Genomic DNA, 23,024 nt, shown 5'->3' on the forward strand with positions numbered 1-23,024 from the left:
GTACCTTGTTATGTTGACAAGGTCCACCCCCTGTTAAAGTCAATGTCCTTCCCATTATCAGCTGAAGCCCAAATAGCGTTTAACTACATCAAGAGCTAATATCATGAAAACCAACATGAATGCTATGGACAAAAACATTCCATTCCAAGTGGAGAGTGATGCCTCCGATGTAGCTCTGGCTGTGACCCTTAACCAGTAGCTTTCTCATCCCGCACCCTGCAAGGCCATGAGCTCCAGAACCCATCTATGAAGAAGAAGGCTCAAGCCATTGTGGAGGCCCTCAGGCATTGGAGGCATTACCTGGCTAGCAGGAAATTCAAACGGCTCACTAATGAGTGATACGTAGCATTCATGTTCAATAATATGAATAGGTGTAAAATAAAGAATGACAGGATCGCAAGGTGGAGGATTGAACTCTCCACCTATAACTGAGATAGTGTATAGGCCAGGTACTCTCAATGAGCCTCCAGATGTCCTATCCCGAGGAAGCTGGGCTGCTGCACACACCAGCCAGTTCCGGTCAATTCATGATGAGCTCTGCCACCCGGGTATCACCCGCATGGCTCACTTCATCAAGGCATGCATCCTGCCCTTCTCTATCGAAGGCATCAGGGAGATGACCAGGTCATGCCAGGTCTGCACTGAGTGCAAACCACACTTCTACCACCTTGACAACGCTTTGATAAAGGCTTTCCGCCCCTTCGAATGACTCACCATTGATTTCAAGGGGCCCTTACCCTCCACCAATGAAAATGTGTACCTTTTCAACATTCTCGATGAGTACTTGCATTTTCCATTCACTACTCCCTGTCTAAACACCACCACCATCACAGTCATCAGAGCTCTGCACTCCATTTTCACCATGTTCAGATATCCCAGCTAAAGTCAGAGCAACCAGGGCTCATCATTTGAGTGAAGACCTACTCCAGTATCTGATTGCAAGAGGCATCGCCTCAAGCAGGACAACTAGCTATAACCCCCAGGGAAATGGATAAGTTGAAAAGGAGAACACAACGGTTTGGAAAGCTGTGAAATTAGCTCTTCGGTCTAAAGGCCTTCCAGACTCACATTGGCAAGAGGTAGTGCCCATCGCACTCCACTGCATAAGATCACTTCTCTGTCACTCCTCCCGAGCTAATGTTTGCATACCCGAGGAAATGGGGGTCACTCTGCTGGCATGGCTAATGACACCAGGACCAGTCCTGCTGAAAAAGAACATGAGAAGAAGCAAGATGGACCCTTTGGTTGAGAAAGTGCACCTACTGCATGCAAACCCAATATATGTCCAGGTGGTATACCCGGACAGCAGGGAGGACACAGACTCAATCAGAGACCTGGCACTCTCAGGAACTAAGGTCCCAATGCCCTCAATAGGCCAGGAACCTCCAAATTCCCATGCAGGATTCTGGGCAATATGGTCCCAATAGAGCTACCATCGGACCTGGACCCCCAAGCCCCCCCTTCGAGCCCAGATACCAAGGTAGCACAAAAGGTACAGGAAGTTCTGGAAGAGCAAAGTCCACCAGTACTAAGATGCTGAACTAGAATAACCAGGCCCCCAGACAGATTCAACTTGTAAATAATTGTAAATATTCCTCGCTGACATGGTCTCTGTTTTCGCCCGCAGGTTCATTTCTAAAGGAAGGGGTGAATGCAGTGAATTGGAATTCACTGTCAGTGTGTTTAGATTAGACAACCAACCTCTCCTCTTGGCTCCACCCCTGTCGGTCCCGATATAACCCTGCTTTCCCACCTTACCTCAGAATTACCCGAGGACCTCAGTAAATACTGCCCGTTAGTTGTAAGCTAATAAAAGCGTTTTTGTACTCCTCACAAGTCTCTGAGTACTATCGATCACATTACACATGGACCCTGCAATTTCTACATTAGTCTCCCGCAAGGACTGAGACAATATAATATCCAGCCCGACAGATTTATCTACCTTAATTCACTGAAGGCAACAAGCATCTCCTCCTCCTTAATCCTCATATGTTCCATGACCTTTCTGTTTGTTTCCTTTCCTTCCTTGTGGACTATGCCAGTTTCCTGAGTAAATACTGATGCAAAAAATCCTGTTTAAGATCTCCCCCTTTACTTGAGGCTCCACACATAGTTGACCACTCTGATCTTCTAGGGGACCAATTTTGTGCCTCACTATTCTTTTACTCTTAATATACGTGTAGAGACACTTCAGCATTACCATCACATTATCTACCAAAGCAACCTCATGTCATCTTTTTGTCTTCCTGATTTCCATCTTGAGTATTTTCTTGCATTTTCTGTACTCTTCATATTAGCTCCTTGTTGCCTATACTTGCTTTTCACCTCCATCTTCTTCTTAACCAGATCGTCAATATCCCTTGAAAACCAAGGTTCCCTATGCCTGTTAACTTTGCCTTTAATCCTAACAGGAACATGCAAACTCTGCACTCTCAAAATCATCCCCTTGATTCTTCTGCTATCTGTGTGCACTCAGGGAAATTGCCAATATAGCTACCACACAGCATTTTTTAAATGATTATTTAAAAAAATTTAGACATAAAGTATGGTAACAGGCCATTTTGACCCATGGGTCCATACCGCTAAATTTATATCCCAAGTACGTTTTGAATGGTGAGAAGAAACTGGATCCCCCGGGGAAAACCCACACAGGCATGGGGAGAAAATACAAACTCCTTACAAACAGCGCGGGATTCGAACCCTGGTCCTGTTCTTGTTGGTGCTGTAAAGGCGTTGCGCTAACCGTTACACCAACCATGCCAACCATATCTCTGGCATGTGGGAAGAAACCAGAGCAGCTGAGAAAAAACCCACGTGCAGATTCCACACAGGCCGCACCTGAGGTGAGGCTAAAACCTGGGGTCACTGGAGGTCTGAGGAGGCAATGCCAAGTGCATCATACTGCTATCTCTAAGATTCAAGTGGATTCCTCCCATATGTAACAATTCTACAATTTTAACAAAAGCAAGCCAACTATTTTACAGAAATAATATATCCTCAGGTTGAAGCATCAATATGAAGCTTAATAAAAAAATCCTCAAAGATTGAATCTAATAGATTATGGTATTCTATTTAGTAAAACCTCATTTTCATTTGGTTCTATTAATACCCATCCTTTCTCTTAATAGCTGCTTTTTAGGGTTTACAGTAATGTACAGCAAATTACTGATTAATAGCAAACACAAAATGATTGCTGTGATTGAACATATTACAGGGTCAAACCAACATCCACTAAGATTCATTATTCTTTGTTTAGATATTAACAAAGATAGATCAGTTTTATCTATGATTAATACTCCATTTCTGCGTAATCCATCACTTATAATCCAGACTACCTGTTAGTTGGGTAAGGGACTGAAGCAATGACAGCATTTGTAGAACCTATCTCAAACTAACTCTTCTGTTAGTCACAAAGGGATAAAGCAGTCCATTTCTCAAGAAGTCCAAACCTTTGAAAGATTTTTAAAAAATCTCAGCTCAAATTCATTCAACGGAAATACAAAATCTGTCTCAGATATACTATCCCATGTGTTGAAGACAATCAACTTTATTAAAGAAACCAGTAAAGTGATCAAATGTTTTTTTTTCACTATGCAACATAGAGAACATTTTTTGTATAGCTAGTGATCAAACAAGGAACAGTTTAAATATCTGCTATGTTGAACAGAAATGCCTGGAATGACACAAGTTAAATAATAATGAGATACCAGCAACAAAGGGGTTAAATTTGGGAAGAAATCTACAGTCCAACTTGCCAAAAAACTTTTCTTCATACCAAAAATACTATACCCAAACAACAAAAATGAACAAACCATTTTATAACAACCAAGTATAAAGAGAATGCAGCATCAATATTAATCTTAATAGAAATATCTTTAAAAGTATTTGGAACAAAATACAATTTGATTACTACTTGTGTACTACTACACACACTGTAATAGGAGCTTAATGCAACTCAGTGTGTTACAATGAGAAATGGATGTAAAATGGTAATTTAAATTGCTCAGTCAAAATGAATCTAGCTTTGAACAAAACAATTGGGGACATTTTAAGATTAATATATATTGTGCCATAATCTTTTAATTCTTTTTTAAAATATTTTCTAGAGATTATTTTCAATCAAGGATAAAATACCATGGCTAGTAATTTATCTTCTGACGTTTTTCAGCCTTGGTTTTTAAAACTGGATTTAAAAGTTGAATTTAGAATTGATCAATTGAAGAGTAAATCAAGACTTATTTTGTTAGAGCAGATTTATATTTCCTGCATTTATTGGGTCCTATCGGTTAGGCTGAAAAGTAGTAACAGAAAACAGTTCTTCTCACATCTGATCCAAAGTGCTTCCAGCTAAATGCATGTTTAACCATTCAATGCATAATCATGCTTGGATGAGCATATGTCTTTGATATGGGTTAGAACTCCATAAATAACATCTTCTCACGAAGATCACACAACATTATGCAACTGCATTGTCTCTCGTGCTTCAGGTTGCATCATAAGACATTTTGACATCAGCTGCCACTGAAATATGTTCTCTTCAATTTGCTTCATTCTTTACTGGCATGGGAACCCCTTGTGCCAGTAACAATCATTTGAATATCAAAGGCTTGTTCAAAGTTTTACAAGCAGATGTCTGTGAGTTTACTGCGTGCGCTCTGATAATGTTCTCCATTAAGACTTCCATACTTTAATAGAGTCACATGATGCTAGGAAAGAAATGCAGTGTTGAATTAAGACCAGGACTCATTAATGTGGTGCTGTATCTTCACCGCTTCTATTCTGATATTCTAGAGACATCCTGTCTCACCACTATTGGTAGAAAATGGGCTGACGGGTGCTTTCGTCTTGATTTGCGCCCTCTTCGTGGAACCCCTTTTCCATTTAAGGCCACAAACATTTGCCGTTTATTGTGTTTCCACTTCATGGAAGCATAGGTGTTATAACCATTTTCTTCTATTCTTTCTTTAAGTTTGCAGTCAATGGTAAAATCTTTCTGCAAAACAAGATGAAAACAACGTTGCAAGCATTAAACATTAAAACTAAACAATATTTCTATATTAATGGTAATGAATTGGAAGATCACCAAAGTGCTATTTTGGCATTCAGGTCTGGACCACATTTATAAATGTAAATAAAGAAACTTAACAGATAAATAAATCATTAAAATAATAAAGTTCCAGTTGCTTTAGTTACTTAGGATGTAATGAATTAATTTTACTGGTTGATTGTGCAAAAACTAAGACTGACTATTTTTTCAGTACCTTTGAACACTAGAACACAGAAACGGGCCCCTTTGGCCCTTCTAGCTGGTGCTGAACCATTTTTTTGCCTAGTCCCACTGACCTGCACCCAGTCCATAGTCGTCCATACTTCTCCCATCCATGTACCTGTCCAAATTCTTCATAAATGTTAAAATTGAGTCTGCATTCACCACCTCAGCTGGCAGCTCGTTCCACACTCCCACCACTCTGTGTGAAGAAGTTCCCCTTCACATTTCCTCTAAATATTTCCCCATTCGCTCTTAACCCATATCCTTTGGTTTGTATCTCACCTACCCTCAGTGGAAAAAGCCTACCTACATTTACTCTGTCTATCCCCCTCATACTTTTAAATACCTCTCTCAAATCTCTCCTCATTCTTCTACACTCCAAGGAATAAAGTCCTACCTGTTTAACCTGCAACTCAGTTCCTGAAATCCTGGCAACATCCTAGTAAATCTTTATTTTTTCTCTTATTGATATATTTCCTGTAGTTAGGTGACCAAAACTGTACACAATACTCCAAATTTGGTCTCATCAATGTCTTACGCAACCTTCCTATATCATCCCAGCTCCTGTACTCAATACTTTGATTTATGAAAGCCAATTATGTCAAAAAGCTCTCTTTACAACTCTAACCACCTTTGACACCTCTTTCAGGAAATTATGTATCTGTACTCGCAAATCCCTCTGTTGTACCGCATTTAAAAAATATTCCTCAAGTACCTTATACGTTCCATGTTGCTATATCTTCCATACACCCATCCTTCTGAACCAGATCCCCTATATTTCTCGAAAACCAAGGTTCCCGATGCCTGCTAACTTTGTCTTTAATCCTAACAGGAACATACAAACTCTGTACTCTCAAAATTTCACCTTTGAAGGTCCTCCACTTATCTCGCACGTCTTACCTGAAAATAACATTCCAAACCATGCATTCTAGATCCTTTCTCATTTTCTCAAAATTAACCTTTCTCCAAATTATAATCTCAACCTGAGGCCCAGACCTGTCCTTCTCTATAATGAACTTGAAACTAATGGCATTATGATCACTGGACCCAAAATCTTCCCCTACATATACTTTAGTCACCTGTTCTGTGTTGTTCCCTAAAAGGAGATCCAGTATTGCATCTCTCTAGTTGGTACCTCTATATACTGATTTAGAAAACTTTCCTGAACACATATGACAACTCCGAACCATCCAGCCCTTTTACAGTATGGGAGTCCCAGTGGGGATTTTAATGTGGAAAATTAAAATCCCCTCCGATCACAACCTTGTGTTTCCTGCAGCTGTCTGCTATCTCTCTACAGATTTGATCCTCCAATTCTCATTGACTATTGAAAGGTGTGGTCATACCTTTCCCATTCCTCAGCTCCACACATATAGGCTCAGCAGATGAGCCCTCTGGTCTCTCCTGCCTGAGCATAGTTGTGATATTTTCTCTGATGAGCAATACCGGCACTCCCCCTCCCCCACCCCCACCCCCTGCCCCCCAATCTATCGTGTCTAAAGCAAAGGAAGCCTGGTACATTAAGTAACCAGTCCTCCACCTCCTGCAACCAAATTTCACTAATGGCCACAATGTCATAATTCCATGTACCAATCTATGCTCTAAGCTTGACTGATTTTCTACAGTACTCCTTGAATTGAAATAGATGCACTTTATAAAATTTCCTCCATGTACAACCTGTTGACTTTTAATGGTTCATACAATTTTCAAATAATCTTTTCCCTCCTCCACTCCTCTATCTGCTCTGCCACTCTGGTACCCATTTCCTTGCAAATCTAGTTTCAATCCACCAGAGCAGCACTAGCAAGCCTTCCCACAATTATATTAGTTCCCCTCCGGTTCAGATGCAAAATGTTCTGTTGTAACAAATCCCACTTTCCCTGGAAGAGAGACCAATGATTCAGAAACCTGAAGCCCTCCATCCTGCACCATATCATTAGCCATGTGTTAAGCTGCATTATCCTCCCTTTTTAATCTCACTTGGATGTGGCAAGGGTAACAACTCTGAGATTGCAACCCCGGAGGTCTTATCCTTCAAACTAGTGCCCAACTCCCTGAAGTCTCCTTGCAGGACCTCCTCACCTTTCCTACCCCTGTCATTGGTCCTTATATGGACCACAAAATCTGGCTGCTCACCCTCCCTCCTAAGAATGCCATGAACTCAATCTGAGATATATTGAACCCTGGAACCAGGGAGGCAATGTACTATCCAGCATATTCAATCTCTTCCACAGAACCCCTTATCTGCCCCCCTAACTATGGAATCCTCTATCACTAAAGTTTGCCTATTCTCCTCCCATCCCCTCTTAGCCACAGGACTAGACTCCATGCCAGAGACATGGCTTGTCCCTTGTTGGTCCCTCCCCACAACAGTTTCCAAAATTGTATACTTTTTATTGAGGGGAACAGCCACAGGGGTGCCTTGCATTGTCTGTCTGTTTCCTTTCCCTCTCTTGACTGTCACCCATCTACCCTCCTCCTGCCTCATAGATGTGATAGTATCCCTGTAACTTCTGTCTATCAGCCCTTCTGCCTCTCAAATTATCCAGAGTTCATCCAACTCCAGCTCCAGTTCCAATTCCATAACATGGCTTGTCAGGAGCTGCAGCTGGATGCACTTCTTGCAGGTGAAGTCATTACCGATACTACTGGCTTCCCTGACAATCCACATGCTGCAAGAGGAGCATTCCCCTGCCTTAGCTGCCATTCCTATTGTTTATTGCGAGAGGAACAAAATATATGATATATAAAACCTGCCCATTCCTGTGCCTACCTGCTGAATCATTTTGTTCCATGAACAGTATGGCCCTTTCTTACTTCAACTCCTAATCTCTTTCACTTCTTTTGTTCTCTCCGAAGCCTGTTGAGCCAAAGCCTTACCACTCTGACTGTCCACACCGATGATGACTAATCCCTCGATGACTTCTCTGATTTTATAGTGATACAGCTCATCTGCCTTTCTTACAATACTCCTCACATTGAAATAGATGCGCTTTAGAAAATATCCACCACGTACAACCTATTGCCTTCTAATGGTGCATGCAATTTTCACATAATCTTTTCCCTCCTCCACTCCTCTATCTGCTCTGGCACTCTGGTTCTCATCTCCCTATATCTCCCAGATATTATCAGATAATTATTGAAATGGACAATTGCATCTGAGGGAATGCAGAAGGATTTAGATGTTCTTGTGTACGATTTGCACAAAACTACTCGGCAGATGCAGCAAGTGACCAACAATGTAAGATGCAGATTGACCTTTATTGAAAGAGAGCAGAGGGAAATATTCACACCTGAAGCACTGTTCAAAATGTTAGTTGTATTATTTAAAAAAGGATGCAATGATACTGGAGTGAGTCCAAAGGAAATTCACGAAGCTAATTCCTGGGATAAGAGGATTGTCTTATCATAAGTTGCGACAAATATTAGATCTATGTTCTATGGAGTCAAAGAGAATGATGTGCAATCTTATTGCAATATATAAGATCTTGAGGGGAATGCCAAGGTGTTTCCCCGAATGGGAGTATCATAAATGTGGGGACAGTTTCCAGATTAGTGGTGGTCATTTAAAATGGTGTGTAGAAACTTCTTCTCACAGAAGGTGATGAATCTCTAGAAGTCCCTACCCTGGAGGTGTTTAATTTTTGAAAATGCTTTTATTCACTTGGGTCAAGAAATTGAATTTCTCCTTTTCACGTGCTAAAACATTTCTGTGCGTAGTACTAGTGCTAAAGCAGGTTGAAAAATTGGTTAAAAGAAAATGTACAAGAGTGTTTGCATATTTTCCTCTTCAAAAGAACAGCTGAACTCTATTCTGTACATATCCCGTTGCGATCACTGTGGTGGTGTAACTCAGAATTTGCCACTTAGTATATGAAAAACATTAAAGGCTGCCCTGTGGCAGCCAGATTCCAAGAGCATAAAGGATGGCAATAAGGGTGAGGAGGCAACTGACAAGGTCCTTACTATTGAGCATTTGAGTATTTCCTTCTTTTGGGTCATCCACCCTCCCATTGTTGCCTCAGACCTAGTCTCACACAAAAAAAAATCATTAATTTGCATTTAGGCTGAGTACTTTGGAATCTATATCAACAAATCTCCAATGGGTCTGAAACTGCTGAGGAAGAATCTCAATAGCAGTAGAGTGTCCCTTCAATTTGCAAGTAAATCATAACCTTGGCATGAAGTGCTTCTCATTCTCAAGAAACTGTTCCACGATGTTTCTTGTGTAGAACTTTGGTAATATGGTTATATGTCATTAGATGTGTGCCTTACACACTGAAATCAGGCAGGCTGTCATAGAATTTGTAATCAATCACATAATTTGTCCCCCTGATGAACTGGCTGCTTCCATAGCCATGGTCAAGGTGAGGAGAACCCTTTCCAAGGTGAACCCACAGAAGGTGGAGGAACCACACAACATGACTGGTTGGGTTCTGAAGGACTCGGCTGACCAATTGATGGAGGTCTTCACATTCATCTTCAACACCTCACTGCAGCAGGGTTCAAGACAGCCACCATTATCCCAGTAGCCAAAACTGTGATAATAACAAGTCTCAATGATACCCGTGTTGTAGCACTGACCTCCCATTATGAAATGTTTTGAGTGTCTGGTGATGGAACACATCAAAGCACACCTCCCAGAGATGCTGTGTATACATTTCAATTCACCTATAGAAGAAACCATTCCACAGAAAATAGTACATCCTTGCCACTTCACTCTATCCTGGCCCACCTGGAGAATGATGCCTTATGCGCCAGGATGCTGTTCATTGACTTCAGCATGGCATTTAATAGGATCATTCCCCAGAGGCTGGTGGAGAAGCGGTCCTTGCTGGGACTCAACACCCCTCTCTTTAATTGGATCCTGGACTTGCTAACAGAAAGACTACAGTCTTTCTGGTTTGGTATCAAATCTTGAGCACCTTTTTGCTGATCACTGGCATTCCTCAGGGCGGTGTGTTCAGCCTCATCCTGTTCACACTACCAACCCATGACTTCATCACCAGATCCAGCTCCAACAAGTGTAATCAAGTTTGCAGATGGCAGAATAGTAGTCGGCCTTATGATTCGTACTACAGAGAAGAGGTGGAATATCAACAAGGATAAGATAAAGGAGATGATCGTAGACTTCAGGAGGACCTGGAATAACCATCCTCCACTCTACATCAACAACTCTGTAGTAGAGAGAGTGGAGAGCACCAAGTTCCTTGGAGTTCATTTAACTAGTGATCTATCATGGACACTCAACATTTCCTCACTTGACAGGAAGGAGCAACAGCAACTGCACTTCCTGAAAAGATGGAAGTGGGCAAGGTTACTAGCCACCATTACGTCAACCTTCTATAAGAGGTCTATTGATAACGTCCTGGTTGGGTACATCACAGTGTGGTACAGTTGCTGCAGAAAAATGGATCAGACATCAATCCACAGGACCATTAGAGTGGCAGAGAGCATCACTGGAGTTTCCCTGCTCTCGTCAAGGTGATCTACTGGGATTGTTGTCATAAAGGAGTGCACAAAAATATTGATGATCCCTTCCACCTTGCAAACACCATCATTCAGCTTTTCCTGAGAGATACAGGAGTATCAGAGCCAGCACCACCAGGCTGAGGAACAGCTTCTTCCCACGGGCAGTGAGGATGCTGAACGACCAATGGAACTGCTCACACTAACCATCCGACACTCTTATTTGTACAAACTAATATTTATTTATTTATTTTTATAGATCATATACTTGTCCTGCATGTGTTATTTGTCTGTACGTATGTTATGTGATCATTGTATTCCTGCATGATTTGCACCAAGGTCCGGAGAACCCTGATTCGCTGGGTTGTACTTGTACATTCAGATGACAATAACCTCGACTTGACAACTTAAAAACACAGCAAAATGCAAGAAGAACGCAGCCAGTATTCCAGTATTTGCAGGAGACAGAGAGAAATTGATGACGTTTCCAGACCTGAGTCCTCTTCATAGAATAAGGAGAATGAGCAAAAAGCAGGAAATCTCAGAATACAGACAATTCTGGCTGGGGGAGGAATCCAGACCAACAGAAGATGTTAATTGGATTAACAAGGGGAGAGGTGAAAATCCATTATGTCTGAGGGAAAAGGGAGAGAGTCAGAACTGGGGGAAGGTGATGGGAGAAGAAGTGGGGGGGGGGGCAGGGGGGAGGAGGGGGATTTTAATGAAAACCAGAGAAGTTGATATTAATAGCATCTGGTTAAAGGGTGCCCAATCTGAAGAATGGGTGTTTGCGGGTGGTTTCAGTGTCTGTGCATGAAACCATGGACAAACATGCCAGCAAGGGAATTGGATGGGGAATTTAAATGGGTGGCCACTAGGAGATCCATGCTATTGCCATGGATGGAGTTGAGGTGCACAACAAAGTGATCTCCCAGTCTGTGCCCATCCTCTCTGATGTAGAGGAAATAACAACGGGAGTACCAGATGCAGTAGATAATGCCTGCAGATTCACTGGTGAAGTGTTGCTTCATTTGGAAGGGCTGTATGGGTCCAAAATGAAGGTGAGGGAGAAGGTATGGGTGCAAGTTGAACATCCCCTGAAGTCACAGAGGTAGGTACCAGGGGGACGATTGATGGGGAGGGAGAAGTAGACAAGGGAGTCACGGACGGAGCGGTCCCTACAGAAGCTGAAGAGGAGAGGAGAGGGGAATATATGTTTAGTGGTGGGATCATGTTGTAGGTTGCAGAAATGGTGGAGAAGGTTGAGTTGAATACAGAAGCTGGTGGGGTGGTAGGTTAGGACAAGAGGAGTCCTGTCCTTGTTGCGTGTGGGGGCGGAGGTGGCCAGGGAAAATGTGTAGCTAATGGACGACATGCAGGTGAGTGCTAAGTTGATGGCGGTTGAGGGAAAGCCATGTTGTTTCAAGAAGGAGGACATCTCTGATGATATGGCATGGGCATCCTTGTCCTGGGTGCAGATGCAACAGAGATGGAATAATTAAAAGAATGGAATGGAATTCTTACAAGTGACAGGGTGGGAAGAGGTGTAGTCGAGGTCGCTGTGGGAGTTGGTGGGTTTGTAGAAGATGTCTGTCGAGAGTTTGTCTCCCAAGATGAAGACAGAGAGATCAAGGAAAGGGAGGGTGTTGCTCGAGATGGACCAAATGAATACTAGGTCAGGGTGGAAGTTGGCAGCAAAGTGGATGAAGTCAATGAGCTCATCATGGGTGCATGAGCAGCACCAAAGTAGTCATCAATGCTGAGGGGCCTTGTCTGTGTAGGCTTGTAGCATCGATTGCTTCACATAGCCAACAAAAAGGCAGGCATAGCTGTGTCCCATGCAGGTACCAATAGCTGCTGTTTTGACCTGGAGAAAGTGGGATGAGTCAAAGGAGAAATTATTGAGGGTGAGAACAAGTTCTGTCAGCTGGAGGAGGGTGGTAGTGGAGGGGAACTGGTTTGGTCTATTGACCAGAAAGATAAGAAGGGCTTTGAGGCCTTCAGTATGGGGAATGGTGGGGTATGGGGATTGGATGTCCATGGTAAACATGAGGCAATTGAGTTCAGGGAACTGGAAGTTGTTGAAGTGATGGAAGGTGTATGGTGTTCCAGATACAGGTGGGAAGGGAATGGACCAGGGGAGCCAAAACAGAGTCAAGATAGTGGGAGATTAATGTGGTGGGGCTGCTGGTGGAATTGGGTTTGTGGATTTTGAGTAGAAGATAGAAACAAGCAGTACAGGGTTAGAAACAATAAGGTTGGAGACCATGCCATGGAGGTGAGCGGAAGTGATGAGTTCAAAGATGGTGCATGATGCAGTGGTTGGATGAGCGTTGGTTGGGTCCTGTTGGAGGGGTTAGTTAGAGGAGGTGTTGAGAGTTATCATCTAGCTTCAGCCAGATAGAGGTCAGTGCACCAGACCACAACAATGCCACCCTTGTCTGCAGGTTTGATGGTGAGGTTTGGATTGGTGCAGAGAAAGTGGAGAGACAGGGGTTCCAAGAGGGTGATATTGGGATGAGTGAAGGTAGTAGTGAAGCTGATATGGTTGATGTCATGGCAGCAGTTGGAAATATAAAGGTCCAGAGCAGGCAGAAGACTAAAATGAACTGTCTAGGAGGAGGAAGAGGTTTAAAGTGGGAGAAGGGATCTGTATGGGGCAGGGAATCGAGATTTGTGGTTATGGAAGTAGGCATGGAGATGGACCCAATGGAAGAAGAGTTCAACATCATGATATATGTGGAGCTCGTTAAAATGTGGATGGAGGGGGATGAAAGTGAGGACTCTACTGAGAATAGAGCATTCATTCTCTGAGAGGGAAAGGTTGGAGGGGAATGTGAAGACCAGGCTGGGGTTAGGGGGAGGTTCAGTGGGGTGGATGGTGTTGGGGAGGAGAGGAGAGTGGGCTGGATCAGGAGGTGGAGGGTAGGAAGGGTCCAAGGGATGGAGGGGTTTGTTGGGAAAGTCAGAAGGTGCAGAGAGAGAGCCAGGGTGGGAGTTCATGATGGAGGCTCGGAAAACCCATGTCTGAAGCTCGGTCCTGTAGAGCACAAAGTTCAGGGTGAAAATTCAAATCATGGTGCTGGCGACCTACAAGAAATACGAAATCCTGTCATAGAATTTGACCAGATGTATGCAGTCTAAATTGTGAAAGGCCCATTTCACCTAGAAATGATTGTTGATATGATTTATTCCAAGTAAAATCAATTTATAGTCACATAGGACTTATACAATATTCAATTTCTGGTTATGCAGTGGCCAGAGAGTCAGGAGTTCATAGTCTATGATATGGGAAACTTATTTTACAAGCATAAAACCATAAAACACTACAGCACAGAAAACAAGCCTTTCAGCCCATCTAGTCCATGGTGAACTATTTCTCATGTCTTCTCACATTGACCTGTGTAACTGCACTGATTTACCACAGCTTACAAACAAATAAAGAAAACACTCACTCATTTCTTTCAGCACATCTTGAAGTAGACTTTCTTTTATTATTCACTGGACACAATGTTGTATTCTTCAACTCCCCAAACACCACTCAGCTAAACTCCTCTGACCTCATTGGCTCACGGCCACATGGGTGATCCTGAAACTCTCACTCTCCTCCTCCTGCATCTGAGATTCATCACCTGTATACTGATGCTTAACACACCCACGCACGTGCGCTATTATTCCCATGCATTGCATCACTTAAGGCATCAGCAGTGGCTGGCACTGCTGCCGATGAAGGTAAGTACACGATCGTGACTCCTGAACCTGGATCATAGCACTCCATACACCAGCCATCCATGTATCTATCCAATCTTCTCTTAAATGACGATACTGAACCTGCATTCATCACTTCCACTGGTAGCTTGTTCCATACTCTCATGTTTCTCACTATCCCCAATGTTCTTGTTAAACATTTCACCTTTCACCCTCATCCCATGTCTTCTAATTCTCACCCAACCTCAGTGGAAAAAGCCTGTTTGTCTTTACCCTATCCATATTCCTTTTAATTTTAAATATCAAATCTCCCCTCATTCTTTGTCGCTCCAGGGAATAAAGCCCTAACCTATTCAACATTTCCCTATAACTCAGCTCTTCATGTCCCAGCAACACCCTTGCAAATTTTCTTTGCATTATTTTAATCTTATTGATATATTTCCTGTAGATAGGTGACTGAAACTGTACACAATACTCCAAATTTAGCCTCACCAATATCTTACACAACTTCAATGTAACATCCCAACTCTTAAACTCAATACTTTATGATAGCCAAAAGTTCTTTACAACCCTATCTACCTGTGATGCCATTTTCAAGAAATTATGTATCTTATTTCTAGATCCCTTTGTTCTACCACACTCTGGATTCCCTACCATTCACCATGTATGTCCTCGCAAAGTGCAAGGCCTCCCACTTAACCCATATTAAATTCTTCTGCCATTTTTAGCCCAATTTTCCAGCTGGTCCAGATCCCTCTGCGAGCTTAGAGAGCCTTTCTCACTATCACCTACACCCCCAAATTTAGTGTCATTGACAAACTTGCTGATCCAATCTACCTCATTATCATCCAGACAAACAAAAATGAACCCTGCACCACTAGTCACAGGCCTCCGGCCAGAAAGGCAATCCGTATCACTCTCTGGCTTCTCCCACAAATCCAATGTCTAATCCACTTTACAACTTCATCCTAAATGTCAAATAATTTAACCTTTTGGACCAAACTCCCAAGCTTGCTGAACTTGGACCAGCACTCAGAGAAACAGATTGCTCCATGTAAATGAGAATTTTTTTTAAGTGATCGGTAGGGAAAATATCACAAGAAACCTAAATGATTTACTTGAATTTTCCATGTTTCTTCAATGAGAAGTTACATACAAGTTGTTTTCTTATATTTTTCCGGAGTTCATGCACACTTCTGACTTCTTTAATCATGGTATGAGTTAATTATACATTTGTACCAAAATTCCTGTTTGCTGCAGCCAAACAGGTACTATTTTCTAAAAAAAAAATAGCCTACATGAAATTACACCAGTAAGAAAATTAAAAATGGATAATAAATCCTTACTGTTCAAACAGTTCAAGAAATAAAGTTCACTGCCAGCAAAAAGTAATGTTTTAATGGTGTAGACGTCTTTTTGTGGACTCAGATAGGTTTATGATTAGAGTAGTAAGGGGAAGTTCAAGAGCCTGATAGGCATTAGAAATTTTTTTTATTATATATCTAAAAGTGAAATTAGGGGTGAGTTTTAGACTACCGGAACAAAATCAATTTGAATATTTAATTAGATACATTTATTGAGAAATTTATTACAAACATGTATATAAAATTACAAGATCCTATGGGAAAAAATATATAAATCAAAGCAAAGATGGGGTAAAGATCTAAATATACATAATCAAGAAGTTTGGTCAAGATTATGCCAAGAGAGAGTAACAAATACAATTAATGTTAGATATCAAATGGTCCATTATAATTTTTTTTACATCAATTGTATTATCCTCCATATCAATTAAAAAGATTAAACAAATTATTCTGATAAATGTTTTAGATGCAATAAGGAAGTAGGGACCATTGTACACTCAGTTTGGTCCTGTGTTAAAGTGGAAAAATTTTGGGAAGTTTTGAGGATCCAAAAATATTTTTACTTGGTAAAATATATGCAGAAGGTGTGAAATTGAAGGTGAATAAATATCTAAAAACAATTCTTAATATAGCAACAGTGGAAGCAAAAATGTGTAGCTGTGACATGGAAAACAGAAAATTTTATAATGATGTGACACTGAAATACAAAATTGTATACCATTAGAAAAAAAATACTTATAATTCAAGGAATCAGAGTGGGAATTTTATAAGATTTGGGAACCATATATGGGATTTGTTAATAAAAACTCATCCACATCATCCACTCCTCTCAATTAATAATTATGAGATACAATAGCTACATCAAGAGAAGAAGATGATTGGTGATGTTTTTTTAACTTTTCCTTTTTTTTCTTTTCCTTTTTGGGGAACGGGGTTTAGGGAAAAATATAATTTTTATGTATCATCTTGTATTGAATAATGTTGTATTATCTATACATAATTGCTTGTTATTGATACATTTGATAAATAATTTTTTAAAAAATGTTATTGAACCTAGAGGTGCTGGACTTCTTCCTGAAGGTAGCAGTGAGAAGAGTTTGTGACCAGAGTGATGGGGGTCCTTCAGAGTGTGAGGGCAGTGCCTTACATAGACGTCTGCAATGGATGGGAGTTTGAAATCTGTGATGGACCTGCCCACCTTTGCTATTTTCTGCCACTCTTCTGCATTCCTGGAAACTTGAATTATCAAACGAGGCCATGACATAACTGATCCATAGCGCAGGTATGGAAGTTTGATAGAGCACTTGATAACATGCTAAATCTCAGACTTGTTAGGAAGTAGATGCTTTGGCATCTTCACGGTTGCATTGCTATGCTGGCTTCAGATCCTTCAATATGTGGACTCCTTGGAACTTGTAGGTATAATCCTTCTCCACCTTTGACCCACCCCTGGAGACATATGCGTAGTCCCTCAGCCTCCCTAAAATCCATAATATACTGCTTGGTCTTGTTGACTTTGTTGATAATTGTTCTGGTATCACACAACCGATGCTCAGTCTCCATCCTGTGTTCTGACTCACCATTTCCTGTTACTTGTCTAAAAATGGTGGTATCACCCGTGAATTTATAGATTGTTTTGGAGCCTACACAGTTCTAAATTTATAGAAAATAGAACAAGGGACTAAGCACACAGACTTGAGGTAACCCTATGTTGATGGTCAACAAGGAGGTGGTGATGTTGCCAATCTGCACTGATTGGGGTAAAACACTGGAATATTTCACCTCATTCAAGTTTGGCAAAGTTTGAAACTAACCACAACATCTCAGTTTTGACTCCTGTTCTGTTCCATCTTTGGCAAATTTTCCCACTACGAATATCGTCTAACAAAGAGCAGATGCACATAAGTAAGTCTCTTTGCATTATGTTATGTATGGCTGTCTCATAAAGCCAATGTTTAACTTTAGGATTGACAGGACAATTTTAGCTATTTTGAAAATCCATGCTGAAATACTTTACTGACCACTGCTGTTCACTTAAAAATGGCTTTGATTATTAATAATAATGATACAAAGTATGAATTTAAATGAAAAAAATAAATTAATTTGGTTGGAAAATATTTGTGCCATTAGTTTATTCAGGTTGGTTCTGTGCAAATTCATTGCTGGAGCTTGTCCTTCAAATTTTATCCCACAGGGAGGGTTATTCATGTTCAATAGGATGTGACTGGTCTCAAGATCTGATATCATTCAATGGGAATAGAATCAGATAGAATAATCCAGCCATTTCAGGTATTTTGCTGAATATTGGGTGAGTATTGAATGGATGAATAAAAATACAGGCCTATACATGTAAATCTTTGATTTTCAGCAAAAGGATTTCAAACATTATTTAAAGTGTCTGCAGTTTTGCTTCTCCATTTTAAGACTTCACATTCTCTGGTTTTGCCTGCACCAGCTCCCTGCACTTCTGCTGATTTCTTTTCCTGAATTTTCAATGATTATAAACAATTGGGATATAAATTGGACATCATTCTGAATGAAATTGTTTCTTGTAAGGATTCTTGTAAGGATTTCTCTCAATTTTTTTTTGCTTCCGCCGCATCTGTTCTTAGGATGAGGTTTTCCACTCCAGGACATCTGAAATGCACTCTTCCTTTAATAAATGTGGATTTCCCCCAACAGTTATTGATAACTCCCTCACATGCATCTCCTCCATTTCTTGTATATCTGTCCTTACTGCACCTCCCACCAGGCAGAAAAAGGCACAATCCCTCTGGGTCCACAGTTTCCACCCCACCAGCAACAACATCTGACACATACAACGACTTCAGCAAAATCCCCTAAAAGCCACATATTCCCCTCTACACCCTATCTGCATTTTGCAAGGATAAATCTACGTGAGAATCTCTAGTCTGCTTATTGCTCCTCATACACCCTTTCACCAACCCCCACCCACTCTGGCACTTCCCGCTGTAATTGCAAAAATGTGTAAATGTTACAGAACATAGAACATGACAGTTCAGTACAGGCACTTCAACCCATGATGCTGGGTCAACCTATATATTCCTACCAAAAAACATAACTAAACCCTTCCTACCATGTAATCCTCCATTTTTCTTTCATCCATTTGCCTGTCTAAGAGTCTCTTAAATGCCCCCAGTGTTTTAGCCTCCACAACCATCCCCAGTAAAGCATTTCAGTCACCCACACTCTTTTTGTAAAAAACTTACCCCTGATGTCTCCTCTAAACTTCTCTCCATGCACTTTGGAATGATGCCCCCTGATGTTTACTAATTCCTGCCCTGGGGAAAAGGTGATGGTTGTTTACCTTATCTATGCCTCTCAGAAACTTGTAGACCTCAATTAATTCTCCTCTCATCTTTCTGCACACAGAAAAGAAAAGTTCCAGCTCTGCTAACCTTGCCTCATAAGATTTATTATCGATCCAGGCAACATCTTTGTAAATCTCCCCTGTACCCTCTCCATAGCTTCCACGTCCCTCCCATAATGAGGTGACCAGAACTGAACACAATACTCTAAGTGTAGTCTTAACAGAGATTTGTAGAGTTGTAATATGACCTCTCAATGCTCAAATTCAATCCCCTTATTAATGAAACTCAACACCCTATAGTCCGTCTTAATTCTCCCATCAACCTTGAGAGATGCATGGATTTGAACCCCAAGGTCCCTTTGTCCTCAATACTGTCATTGCTAACCTTTAACTTTGTACTCAGTCTTCTGGTTTGACCTTCCAAAGTGCATCGCCTCATATTTATCCAGATTGAACTCCATCTGCCACTTTTTGACCCAACTCTGCATTCTATCTATATCCTTTTGTAGCCAATAACAATCTTCAGTATTATCCACAAACATAGTGACCCATCCTTCTGCTTCCTCATCTAGGTCATTTATAAAAATCATAAAGAGCAGGCATACCAGAACAGATCCCTGACAGAACTCCACTAGTCACTGACCTTCAAGCAGAATACTTTCCATCCACAACTACTCTTTACTTTCTAATGCAATTTTTAATCCACATAGTGAAGGCTCTCATGCCCATGACTTTCTGAATGAGTCCTGGGGGATCTTGACAAATATTATACTAAAATTCATACAAACAACATCTGCCACCCAGCTTTCATCAATTTATTTTGTTACCTTCTCAAAAAACTAAATTAAGCTCATAAGGCACAACCTTCCCTTCACACATTCATTACTGATTATCCTTGAGTAGACTGTACTTCTCCAAATGAACATAGATCCTAACCTTAAGAATCCTCTCCATTAGTTTGCACCCCACTGACACAAGACTCACTGGTCTATAATTCTCAGGATTCTCCCTATTACCTTTTTTAAACAAGGGGCTACATTGCCATTTGCCAATGCTCTGGCTCCTCCCCCGGTGGCCCAGGTGGATGGAAACATCATTGCCAATGTTATCGCTATCTCTTCCCTCCCTTCTCACAGCAACCTGGGATCGCATCTGACCTCAGGAACTTATTGATCTTAACATTTTAAGAAGATCCAACATTTTGGTTTCCTTAATTTCAACATCATCCAGCACACAAGTCTGTTCTATACTGACCTCTCCCTGATCAAATTATTTTCTCCTTAACCTCCTCTGCCTCCAAGCACATTACCTCCTTTATCCACCTTCATTCTAGTCATCCTTCTTCAAATATGCATAGAATACCTTGGGGTTCAACTTAATCTTGCTTGCCAAGGCCTTCTTATGCCTGCTTCAAGCTCTCCCAAGTCCTTTCTTATATTCCTTCAAGCTTACCATATCATTCTTATGAGCCTTTCCGAAATCTAAAGTATGCTTCCTTCTTCCTCTTAACAAGCTGCCTCACCTATTGTGTTAACCACGGTTCCTTTTTCCTACCATATTTTCCCTGTCACAGTTGGACAAACCTAACCTGAACTCAGTGCAAGTGATCCCTAAACTTCCTCCACATTAGTTCTGTGCTTTCACCCTTAAACATCTGTTTCCAATTTACTCTCATTAGTTCCTGCCTCATCTCATTGTAATTATACCTTCCCCAATTAAAACACTTCCACATTTTGCCTGCTTTTATCCTTGTCAATAGCTATGTAAAGCTCAGGGAGTTATGTTCTCTCTTACTGAAATGTTGGCCCACTGAGAGGTCCACCACCTAACCAGGTTCATTACCCAGGATTAGATCCACTATGGCCTCTCCTCATCAGCTGGTCCACATACTGTGTCAGGAATCCTTCTTCTTAGACACACCTGACAAATTCACCATCATCTACCCCTCTTGTATTCAGGAAGTGCCAGTCAATATTAGGGAAGTTCAAGTCTCCCATAACAGCAACCCTATAATTCCTGCACCTTTCCAAAATCTGCCTGCTTATCTGTTCCTCGGTGTCCTGAGGGCTATTTGAGGATTTATAAACTACTTCCAGTGCAATGATTGCTCCCTTCCGACACGAGTCATCTAAGACTAATCAACCATCCTTCACACTAACCATCTAAGTCTCTCATATTCATCAAGCAATAATGATTTATTTATGTAATTTTTTTGTATGTAAAGATGAAATACTTGTCCTGCATATGTATTATTTGTTTGTATGTGCATTATGTCCAGTTGTATGTTTGCTTTTTTTTTGCACTGGGGACAGGAGAAGGTTGTTTTATTGAGTTATACTTGTACAATGAAAAACTTGACTATTTCTGACTCACCCACACTGACTGAGTAGAAACTCCTTTTGAGTTTCCCTTTGTATAGCTGTGATACAATCCCTGACCTGTAATGCTGCTCTCCACCCACCCCTCCACCTTACCTCCTATCCTGGGGGATGGGGGGTAGGTTCGTGGCAGGGATGGATGGGGATATTTGCGGCAGCACTGGGACTAGAGGAATAATGTTCAACATTGACTAGAAGGACAGAATGGCCTTTTTTCTGTGCTGTAGAGTTCTATGGACAGTGGGTTGGTGGCAGCACTGGACAGGGGGAAGCATCCAGGTGTCGGGCATCTATGACAAATCTAGTTCCGCATTCAACAAATCAGAAGTGCTGGACTGCTTTTTTCACGGTCACCTATAAAGTAAGGATTCCCTAGGTTTCCACTAATTACCAACATGGGATATTCAAATGTGAGTTGAACATGGGTCATGTCAGGTCATGTTTGGCACCAAATGTGAGCTTTGGTGTGTAGATGACATTGATGGAAAAAAAATGTTTGGTTTTTGGAGATTTTTAGTTTTCAGAATTTCAGATAAAGATTTTGTACCTGTATATCCATCAGCCAATCCTGCCATTCTGCTAGTTAAGTCTCTGTAACAGCCACAACATCGTAGTTCCACGTACTGATCTATGCTCTAAGTTCATCTCCTTTATTCCTAATACTCCAGGTGTTGAAATAAACACATTTCAAATCCTCTGACTACATTTATGTTTCCTCACAAACTCAAAATGCATCTTATCCCTAAATATTCCCAAATCTCATCCCTCACTTCCATCCAGGCTTACAAACAGATTTTCCAGGAACGGTAGAGCTCTACATGCACATCATATCCAACCTAATCTACCTATATAGTGCACCCTCTGTCATCTCCTTCACATTGGTGAGAGCAAACAGAGATTGATTGTTCACTTCATCAAACACCAATACACAGTTAATGGGCTAAAGTTTCCTGCAGCCAACCATTTCAATGCCCCCAACCATTCCTGCACAGATATTGTATATCCATCCTTGCTTCATGCATTATCAGGGTGAAGCCAAACCTAAACTTAAGGAAGCAACACACAATCCAGCAGAGGAACTCAGCAGGACGAGTAGCATCAGTGGTCAAGAAAATTTTTAATACTGCAAGTCGAACCTTTTCATCAATTCTTTTTTTCCTCTCTGTAATGCTGTTTAACTCATTGAGTTCCTCCAGCAGACTGTGTGTCGCTCCAGATTCCAGCTTTTTCCATGTGTCTTCAGTAAACTTGGGGAACAATACCTCATATTTTCTTGCACAGCCTTAAAACTAATGGCATGAACATTAATACTTCCAATGTTAAGTCACCCTCACCCCCATCTGGGATTTTTTACCCCTCCCACTCATGAGCCCTGATCCCCAATCTGGTTTTTCTTCCCCTTCCTCCTGATTGCCCCCACCCCACGACAAACCAGCCCCTGCAAAGTGTTCCAACCTGAAATGCTGACTGACAATTTTTACCCATGGATGCTACTTGACCCATTG

At 41.3% G+C, this 23,024-nt stretch overlaps 1 protein-coding gene across 1 annotated transcript in view; it reads right to left on the reverse strand.

The window, feature by feature from the left end:
• Nucleotides 1–3,567: 3,567 nt before the first annotated feature.
• Nucleotides 3,568–23,024, reverse strand: part of fgf10a (fibroblast growth factor 10a) — a 168,272-nt gene continuing 148,815 nt past the window's right edge. Inside the window, exon 3 of the mRNA XM_069924311.1 lies at nt 3,568–4,993. Within this exon, the coding sequence (XP_069780412.1) occupies nt 4,775–4,993 (219 nt within the window). The 3' untranslated portion in view covers nt 3,568–4,774. The remainder of the gene's footprint in view (nt 4,994–23,024) is intronic.

The sequence above is a fragment of the Narcine bancroftii genome, chromosome 3 (genome assembly GCF_036971445.1).
Source record: "Narcine bancroftii isolate sNarBan1 chromosome 3, sNarBan1.hap1, whole genome shotgun sequence".
Classification (NCBI taxonomy): domain Eukaryota; kingdom Metazoa; phylum Chordata; class Chondrichthyes; order Torpediniformes; family Narcinidae; genus Narcine; species Narcine bancroftii.